Source organism: Lytechinus pictus, chromosome 14 (genome assembly GCF_037042905.1).
Source record: "Lytechinus pictus isolate F3 Inbred chromosome 14, Lp3.0, whole genome shotgun sequence".
Taxonomy (NCBI): Eukaryota; Metazoa; Echinodermata; class Echinoidea; order Temnopleuroida; family Toxopneustidae; genus Lytechinus; species Lytechinus pictus.
In genome coordinates, this window is record NC_087258.1 from 2537490 (window position 1) to 2548544 (window position 11055).

General features: G+C 34.8%; 1 protein-coding gene across 3 annotated transcripts in view; it reads left to right on the forward strand.

The window, feature by feature from the left end:
• Positions 1–7764, forward strand: part of LOC135156737 (ubiquitin conjugation factor E4 B-like) — a 33054-nt gene extending 25290 nt beyond the window's left edge. For 2 of the 3 annotated variants that reach the window (XM_064109810.1, XM_064109811.1), the window contains exons 25-27: positions 528–702; positions 966–1112; positions 2039–7764. In XM_064109810.1, the coding sequence (XP_063965880.1) occupies positions 528–702; positions 966–1112; positions 2039–2097 (381 nt within the window). In that variant the 3' untranslated portion in view covers positions 2098–7764. The remainder of the gene's footprint in view (positions 1–527; positions 703–965; positions 1113–2038) is intronic. The other variant, XR_010295756.1, reaches the window with a different exon arrangement.
• Positions 7765–11055: the final 3291 nt, after the last annotated feature.

Genomic DNA, 11055 nt, shown 5'->3' on the forward strand with positions numbered 1-11055 from the left:
CCTCTCATTCACGATGAGTAATTCTCTTTGTGCCCTTAGTACATGTATTATTTGCCTGATGATTTTTTTTACGAATCCAAAATAAAAACATAAGTTCATATGAACTTTGTGATATGTGTTTTATTGAGTATTGTTCATATGGATAAAAAAGTTCACACGGAATGAAAAACAAAATAAAATTCAAGCAGACATTTCAAGATATATAACCTAAAAATCATTTACCGGTAATTTCATTGCTAGGGATAATAATAATAATAATATACAACAAGTCAATTTCGTATACGACATGTGATATATGGCATTGGATTGGATTGGTGTTTCCTGTCATATTTTCACTTTTTGAAAGAACAAATAATTATTTTCTAATGTTAAAAAATTATCAGAGTTTTATTTTTACAACATATCATGAACACAGGTCAAAATTTTGGATCTTCAAGCTCTTTTTTGTAAGTAAAATCAAATGGAGTTGACAATTTGTGAACTAAAAGGGGGTAACATACGCAACCTCTCAACGTTATTCCCCACAGAGATCCTTTTGCCAGGATATCTTCGCTGAAGCCATCCTCATTATGAATCGGAACAACATCAAGTCCTCCTCGCAGATCCAGCAGTTCTCTGATCTATCTCAGAGGGCTCAAAGATTGGCCGAGATGAATAGACAGACAGACCTTGATCTGGAAGACGCTCCTGATGAATTTAGAGGTGAGGGATTAGCTCATTTGAGCATGTTTAAGAAAAGAACCACAAAGATCAAGGCAGTTAAGTTACTTGCTGTCTCCTTTCCCGGCAGCCATGTCTTGCACTCTGGGAAGTACTGTGAGATTAAAGTTTGTTATATTTCTCAACATTGTATTATGAATATATTTCAAGTATGTAATTGCCAAGTGAATACGAAAAATGGAAATTTTACATTGTGGTTTATCCATTCACACATTCTCGTCTCGACCCATTTAACTTCATGGCAGATCCACTGATGGCAACGTTGATGGAGGACCCGGTGACGCTACCATCTGGTAATGTCATGGACCGTTGTGTTATAGAGCGCCATCTATTGAACTCACAGACAGACCCGTTCAACCGTAGTCCTCTCAGTAGTGATATGCTGATACCAGGTCAGTGACTGTAATCATTATGTATTTGGAGAATACCTCAATGTTCAGTTTGGAACCCTTTTATTTTTTAGTGATATGTTAATATGAGCTTGATTGAAGCCAAGAATTGATGTCAGTGATTGAATCATGTATTCATACTTGTAAAAATTCTATGAGCTTTGGAATACCGGAAGGTTCGGTTTCTGGGCCACTTTTGTTTTGTATTGATATGTTGATACATTGTAAATTAGTATATCCTATGTTTATGTTAATAATCATAAGTATTCCAGGGCCCTACTCACAAGCTATGCTTTTAAAGGGGTCCTAAAACCAATTCGTCTATGCTATAATCTAATTAATGTATGTTCATGTACTCATTTATGTTGTATGTATATCTATTTTGATTATGATATGATGTTTTTGGTTTTGAATAAATAAACTTGAACTTGAACTTGAACTTGATTATAATCACAATGTATTCAGAGTTTTTGTACTAAGGAGCCTTGCCATAGGCAGAAAATATTTCCAGGTGGGTGCAAGGCAAGATGCGTAAAAAAAAATGAAAAAACTTGAAGGCAAGGGAGCAGAGTGACCTCGCTTGTCATGGGAGCTCTTTTGCATTTTCTAAAGTGAGATTGAAGGGCTTCTTGCACCCTTTTGGTGAATTTTGTGAAAATTGTCAATATAAGTATTAAAGTTTTTACAATTTCTGGGGGAGTAACTATGCCCAATGCGTACTGCTATGCTTAGGAGTATCCCAATTTTTCAATTTGTGAGCTACTTATTTTTTTTTGGCAATATGTTGGTCTAAGTATTAAGTAAGTGAAGTCACAATGCATACTGGAAAAGTGATATGGTTTGTGGTGTCCTCCTTGAGGATACTTTCTTTGCAGCTCTCACTGTATTTGATTATTTTTTTCTTGCTATCCTCATCATCTATTCAACAGCCACTGAACTCAAGGAGAGGATACAAGCATGGATCCAATCTAAGATGAGGAAAAATTGATGGTCGGATCAAATGTACAACAATAAACCAACCAAACCATATCAATCCAACAACTCGACCCAGGAGTGGTTCAAGCACAGCTCGCTTCCTGTGTAAGCATTGATTAGCCATTGCAAACCTGATGGAAATGAAGTGGGGAATGCATAGAATACTGCTTCAGGGATTATTCTTACAATTATGATTGATCCAAGTGATCTCAGCTATGGAAAGCCATCAATCGCATAATACCTTCAACAAAGATCTAATTGTGTAAGCATTAATTAGCCATTTTAAACCTGACAAATAGAATGTAACATCAAGGCCTGAATGATAATAGTAATAATATAGGTATATTTACCCAGTCAAGCCACTTCAGTTCTGAAAACTGTTCTCCAAGCGGGCCTAGCTATCATGTAGGATAATTTGTGAGTGATCAGTCTGATCTTAACTATGGAAAGCTGTCCATGTCATAATTTGTTCCAGGATACATTATGCACTGTCCCTTTGTGAATGAAAAAGCAAATTAATTGTTCAATACAATGAGAGGAGTGGAGTAATTTGATATGTCATGCTTTTCAGATGCTGGAGGTGCTGGCCTTCCATAGGTAAATCTTATTGGATCATTCATAAGCTGAGCTGAGTGAGAATAGGCCTTGGAAGAAAAGAAAATGTTTATTTGTGCTGGACAATTGTTATTCATGCATAAACTGTACTGATATAAAGGGAGAGGAAGAAACGGAACACTGGAAAATACTGAAAAATGATGTTGTTCAAAGGGGCATTGATTAAATTACAGTAGATTGCATGTTACTTCTAAGCCCCAGAATCAATCACAAGTCTTTGTACAAATTGCAAATCTGTGAAGGCATGCTGGTCTAGTCTGCTTCTTACAACAGAAATTATGAATCGACTTGCTATCGTTAGAAATGATCTATTGTGTACAAATTTGCAATTGATATTTTCAGTCAGTTGAATGATGGCAAATAATTTGTTTGTACCCCCACTTTTTCTGTATTTGTCAAATCCCTTATTCATTTTGGTCCATCTTTATCAATTCTTATTAGAAATCAGCATTTCACAGATTGACAGAGAATACAGTTCAAAACCCACTGACCAAGTTTTCATTATCATAGAATATTATTTTTGCAGAACTCCTAAAAGTGCTGTCTAGTAATCGACAAAATGTCAACATCATATCATCCTAACATATAAGAGTTTAATGATACCAGATTTAATCTCTTAGACTATCAAAAGTTTGTTAGCTCATTAGAAAATTATTACTCTTACATAACTCCTAGATACAGTGTGTTTAGAAGGCGATGTGACTCTCCTTATGGGTGAAACATAGAAGATTAGATCTCTTTTTCACTGAAGGAGTCATCATTGTTATGGATATGTTCATGTATTTTTGCTATGAATAGCTGAACGGACCTTCCACCCCCCCCCCCCCCGGCCATCTGGATACCAGTCTGTTTCATTGCGCTTTTGTTACAGTCAAGTTTTCTAAAATTTAATCAGATCAGTAGAGAAGGAGATAGAGGTCGTTTCTTCTAATCTCGCTGTTTCGTGCAATTGAACCTTCGCCAAAGATGGAAGAAAGAATGTGTATGTTGTATACGTAACCCTATACATTCTATTATTATTATTATAGATTTCCTTGTTAGCATCTTGAAAAGCCATTATCTTGGGCACGTAACACAAAGTTAGCAACTGACCGTCCAATTGATTCTTACAATTGATTTTCTATAAAGAGGTCAAAGCAATCAATAGTAATTTGTTTTACGTCAATCAATTTGTGTTTGTGATCCCTGATATTATTAATGTTTACTTTATAAGTCTTAAGATCCTGGGGGTAAATTTGTTTGATTATTTTTTAATGTAAATAATATTAATTGTAAATGATGTGGTTGGGTAGTATTGCCATGGTAATGGTTCTAGGAATGTAAATAAGAATTTTTAAAGTTACCATTATTGACTGGGGAGAAACACAGTGCTGTAGCAAACTAGGGGGGGTTCAATTCAAATTTTAGGCAATTTCATAAAATATTCAACCATTTTGTACATCCGACCCCCATTTTGCTCCATTCTTTCTTCACTTCAAGAACTTCTCACACCAGGATAATTCTTATGAGCAAGAGATCAGGCAATTAAATTTAATGGCTAGAATTTGCAGGTCCCCCCCCCCATAGAATGAAAGTTTAGACAGGGTAGCATTCATCCATTTGATGAGTAATGCAATTGAGTTCTAATTGTATTTTTATAGTAACATTTATTTTCAGTCCTTAATATTTCTGATCCATTTTGATCTGTCCTCACTATTTTTATCTGCCACAAACAAAGGATAGTGATGAACTGTCTATTCTGGTTTCTTTAGTTTTACAGATACATGTACGCATTTGTAAGTCATCACATTTGGGATATTCTTTAACTACTAATCTGAATCCAATTAATACATGTAGCTGTATGATTATTTTGAAAACATATGATTGTTACCAATTCAGACCTTCTGTTGTGGCAAGAAACTTTTATCTTTTGCAAGCGAATTTTAGGGCAAGTATCAATTGTAAATCTGGGAATAACTTGCAAGTTTTGAATTAAGTGCAGGTCAAAACATCAAAGGCTACTGAGTACTCTTAGGAGAGTTAAAAGTAATTCTTCTTTCAACACAGTTTGAAATTATTGTTTATTCTGCCATCAGTTCACTTTTATTTCTAATATTCGCATCTATTGCATATCATTAAAGTTAGCCTTGGCTAATTTGTTTTCTTATTTGTAAATTACAGTCTATGCATTGCATATTGTAGGCATTCTAGCTTATCACGGCATTTGATTTATTTGAGTGTCACATTGTGGCCTATTGGAGGCTGGGCCGGAATACGTTTATATGCAGACAGCTAAGTATGGAAAATGTTATAAACAGCCATTCTCAAGTTAAAATTAAAAGGTTTGAGTGATGGAAGCATTTACATGGATTGGTTTAGTGCAGTATTAGCATGAATGATAGTGATACAAAAGTTCAATAGTTTGGAGGGTATATATGTTAATGATTGTTTTTCCAGATCTATCGGGCCCTTTTTCTCAAACATGATATCAGTCGCAACATACACTTCATCCAATCATAAGCTCCAATTGCTTATTGTAACTTGAAATTGATATCACATTTCATGAAACCTGGCCAGGTTGTATATTCCAAGCTTATGTATATTTTGCCATGCATCATTAAAGAGGATTGTTTTGCCAGTCTTTTTTCTTTAATACAAAGCTTTAGCACAAAGTATTGTTGGTTGTTTGTATTAAAGATTTAAAAGGGAAGTTCACCTTGATAAAGAGCAGAAAATATAAATGAAAACATATTGGAAATTCCATTAAAGATTTAAAAAGAATTTTATTTCTTTTTTGATTTGTGATGTCACATGCGAGCAGCTGTACATGTATTGTGAATTGAAAATTCAATGAAAAGTCATTTTCTTAAAAGAAAAATTGAAAATGGGTTTATTGTATCTTTAGTATATCAACAATCAAATTATTTCACACCCATTCCTAAAGAAAAATTTAGTCATCATGAATCACTAAAGGATTGAAATTTATTCAGTTTATATTATATAACATATGAGACAGCTACTTGTGTATGACATCACAAATCAAAAACTTAAAATTCTAATAGCTTTCTTAATAGCTTTCTTAATATTTAATGGATTTTCCTCAAAATCTTCACTGATAATTTTTATTATTTTTTCTGCTATTTTTACAATAAACTTTTCATCAGTGTGAATTTCCCCTTTAAAATCCTGTGTGTGTAATTATATATTTATTTAGATAGCCAGACAATGTCTATAAGAGTATTTAACCAAATGTACCTTTTTTGCATCCACTAGTGCATGTTGACTTTGTATTTGTGTATCCCACTTTGACATGTGACCATTGCTCATACATGTGTATTTTTCATGTGGGTGCAAGGACGCCCTCTGTTGTTTTAAGCTAGGAATGGGAATTAACCCTTTCCTGAGATAGGTGCACATTGTAACTAAACGATGTATGCACCATGGATGTGAAAAATATCATTTCAACTTTTATCTTGATATGCTTTTTTCACATGGATATATTAATTGAAGCCATCACATGATGAACTTGTTATAAATATGATGTAGTGTTATTTTTATTTCAGCTTTAAAGACTTTTTTTAAGTATGAGTGAAAGATGTAGGTCAGTATTCAATCCAATATCTAATCCAGAAAAAAAGTCAGTAGGCCTATTTTTACTTTGATTTTTACTTAGATGATATACTCAGCCAATCTCAGTATTCAGTTTATTAATTTTGTACGTGCTATTATTTACTTGAGATTCAATATGTGTTGCAAGGAGACTCAACCAAATATTTCAGAGGTTTTTTTTTTAGTCAGCAGATAGAATATGAGATGCTGTTATCTTAAGCTGCATAGAAATTTATAGAACCTTGAGCGCTATTACTAATTGCAAAGTGATTTTTTAATAGAAGCATCCAAAAATTGTTAAATGTTGGAAAATTATGTGGATTTTTTTTCTAAATATGTGTTTTTGAATGAGAGCAAATATGCACCCGCTTCTGGAAACATTTGGCAGATATTTTTGATGCAAATTGACTTGACAGAAATCTTTTTTTATTGTAAAGAGACCTTTAGCCCATGCTTTATTAAGGAATTTCTTAAAAGCTTTAACCAAGCTCCTCATCCCAGAAAAGATGGCATTTTCTCATGGGCCACCTCACCTGAAAAAAAGATTTATACATGTAGATAGATTGATCTGCAAAAAAAATAATGAACAGTTTCAGTAAGGCTATGGTGTTCAAGAGCACCTGTAAAATGTGAGAGCATTCACTCAATCAGCACATGGTTTTTATGGTGTTTTTTCCAAGCAAGCCTTTGTTATTTCAAATGATATGGGCAACTGTGTCTAGTAAAGGTTTCCTTGAAACTCAATCTTAAAAAAAAAAAGACGAGTGTATAATTGAATATTACTAGGTCTCAGATATTTGGAATACCATTACTTATTCAAGTAATAGATGTGATCATTGTGATGTGATGATTCTATTGTAATTGTAAAAGAGTTTAGATATAGCTACACATCTATTTGTACACTTAATGAACTAAGGTGTCTAGAATAGCACCTGTCACTTTTGTAGAGGAGCACATGCTCTGATGCTTATTTTACACTCTGGAGTTGAACATGACACTCAATAGTGTTAAAATAGCACCCAACATGTGTAACTTATAATAATACTAAAGGTGTTGAACTGACACCATATATGTAACACTGGTGTCAAATCCATAGTGTGGACTTCTATGAACACTGGTGGTGTACTTTATAACACCATGTCTTTTGTGTAAACAAGAGAGTTGACTACAGTGCCATATAGATGTCATCCATGTATTCTCCAGTCATGTAATCAGTTGGTAATGTGATTTTTTAACATTTTATTTTATATCTTTTCCTTGTTTTCGAACATATTTGTAAGTTTCATAAGGAATGTCTTGAGTTTAAAGGTTAAGGATGTCAAAAATTGAATTTTAAATTATAGGGGAAGATGTGGTCATGTAATGTGAATGATCAAATAATAATGCAATAATATTTGAAAGCGTGACTGTAGACTATAGTTGTGATTGGCAAAGAATTAAATACATGTAGGTCAAATGGCTGTACACAAAAAGCAAATTTTCATTTGGTTGTTTTTACCGTTTTTCATTTGTAAGTAATTGTATCGGTTTATATTTACTTGTTCCACAAGCAGTTGGTGTACCTCTCTAATAGTCTTAATACCTGACTTAAGGACGGTGTGTCCCTTGCTCTCCTATGGGTGCTCCTTTTCCATTCAGTTCTACCCTGGGCTAGGTCTTCAGCATCCGGTAGGGAGAGTCCCACGTTCTGACTTGATCCCTTCATCTGGAAGGGGGACATAACCGATGGTCTCCTCCTCTTTTCTTAATACCACTTGGTCTAAACCTGTTTATCCTACTACAAAGTTGCCATTTAGTCTACACTACATTTGGTCTAATACCCATGTAGTTTAATTCTCATTTAGTCTAATGCCCACTTGGTTTAATTTCCACTCTGTCCACTTTGTCTGATGAAAGTTGGTTAAAAAACAGTTCATCTAACCATAGAGACTAGCTGGTGTTAGACTAATGCTGCATTGCAAGAAACTTGCGATCAAGAACAAGTATGTTTTCACTCCCTTAATCATAATATGTCTTGTAATTAATTTTAAATTTGTGATTGATTGCCGATTTGCAACAAGAAGTGTAATCTGATTTGCTACAGCAAAAATTGATCTATTCATTTTAAAATTGCAATAGAATATTAGACAAATACATGTAGCCTGACTGGAAATTAGACGAAATGATAGATGGGCTAAATGGCAATAAGACCAAATGGTTAGAACATAAACTGGTTGTAGTTGAAGTAAAGTAGGATTAGACTGTGAAATGGGACCAAAGAGGAAATATTTCTGATTGGACCAAGTCTGCATTGATTTTCTTTTCTGCTGAGAAAATAAACAGATAATTGATCAAGTTCAGATTTTGAAGAAAAGAAAACAGTTTATTTAATAATGAAAACATGCAAAATCAGCTCTTCTGGTTCAAAAATCAGGATCTGTCGGTATATTTGGATCCCACATTTTTTATAGACTATAAAAGGATACTAAAAATAACCAGATGGCTTGTGGAAACTGGTTATTCCTGTCCAACGTCTATGGCAATAAGAGAATCTAGTGGTAAATGTGTGAAAACTTATATTCAATGGTTATTCCAGTGCAGCGATTGTTTACTAGTATTATTTTCTCACAGCGTCGAAGTCAAAGGTGTTCAGTAACCAAAGCATTTGTTTACCAGCAGTCCTGGGGCTGTTTCATAAAGCTGTTCGTAAGTTAAGAGCGACTTTAAGAACGACTGGTGAACCTTTCCTACGCGCTTAATCATCGCCAATTGTGTACACCTTTTACCACAAGAAAGGATCACCAGTCGTTCTTAAAGTCGATCTTAACTTACGAACAGCTTTATGAAACACCCATCAGGGTAGCTATCGTGTGATCTGAGGGAAATGTGTAAATTTTGTTAAAAGTACTTGAACCGAGGGAGCTAGTTGAATGGGTCGATTAAGAGGATGCTTCTTCTTTTTTTGAATGGAAATTGAAAATTCTGGGCCCGTCTTAATAAATCTTTAATCTATCAAGACGTGGTTGATTGATTAAAATCGAACAGAAAGTAAGAGTGATCTACAATTACTATATCATAACTCTGTAGCTTGAAATCAACCCAGACTTGAGTTGGATTTGAATTTATGGTAATTCATTGAAAGACGCACTTGTATACCATATGGATGGAATTACATGCCTGTGAAAGTTATAAATGATAAGAGAAGGATCCACAAAATTTGGCGACTCATTGGTTTATCAGCGCTTTTTTGTATATCTTGCTCCGGATGGGGGGGGGGGGGGGTTGGGGACAGAGTGTCCCTCTCATATTTGTTGCTCTTTAAAATTCAAACTTTCCGGGGGAACACGCCCCCCCCCCCCTCCTCGCTCCATACCGCCACGATTGATGCACAGGTTGCACCATGACATCTGCTCCGGCGACAATTGCTTCGCTGCAAATTCCACACATTAATGGAGTGAGCAACTTCAACCCTGGATTTAACACTATACCCGTCCTAAACCTAACGTCAAACCTAACATAAATACCCCAGTGCAACCATAACCCTATACTTAGACGAAATAAAGCCAGGAGCAATTGACGCCGGAGCAAATGTCGTGTCACCGCACAGGTAGCCATCATAATCAAAGTTCAGCCGTCACTTGCCATAATTTGATGGACTACTGGTGTCAAAGATATACATTCAACTCTGTTTAGAAATAACGTTTAACATTTCTACATTAATCATATTAATAAATCCAATGAACAGCAGACATGGCAAAACATAGCTAAATTCTACTGATCGTAAGTTTGTTTACTCAGAACAAGGTGCAAATATTTGTCAATCGTTGGCAGTTTTCATGTTGTTGATCGATATTTTTTTACCAGAATATGCTCAGCCTGGGTTTTGTGTTGGAGTTGCCCAACGAACGCGACTCCAATAACCGACGCGTTGCGTCTACAAGGAGTGTTCGCAACTGCAATAGGGCAAGAACACAGTAAATATAATAAAATGCCCGTCGAATGACAAAGCACAGCTAGGTGATCTTTGTCGAAAATTGGTAAATCAAAACGGCAGTTTCATCTTAAGTTTCAGCTGACGAAAATTGCAAGTACATGTATGTCGTTAGGACGAAACTGCTGTTTTGATTCACCAATTATTGACAAAGACTTCTTGGTTGTCCTTTATCATGAAGATCATTTGACAATACACTTTCTATGTTCTTGAGTCGATCATGCGTCACAGAAGCGAGCTCTCCTTGATATTTTTGTTGGTCTCGAGTCGGTTTAGCAAAGTGACTGAGATATAAGAAAGAAGGATAGCATGGAAGAACGATTATTTATCACTTCGCACCCCGGCCTCACTGATCCCAACAATGTCCATGTTATTTGGGTGATTTTTGTACTGTAAATATATCTTTAATTCCAACTTTATGTAACTGAAGTCTCCTTTTCTTATGTTTTTTTTCGGGGGATCTAGTAATAACAACAGTTTTTAACTGATCTTGTCATCCTGAATAAATATATTTGAATAAATGAATAAATAACTAATTTTCTTCGAAATATACATCGGAACTTTGGGTATTTCTGAACTGAACTTAGTTACTTATTATGATACCACTGAAGTATCAAAAGCGCAGTTGAGTGTATGCACATAGTAACTGCGCTATATAAATGGACATAATTATTATTACTACTAGTAGTAGTATTATTATCACAGCTTTCAAAATTGTGCCAGACCGCGAAAACGTGCTAACATAATACGCTTCGGTTGTCTGCAAAAAATACATTTTTTTTTTTTTTTGTAATAAGT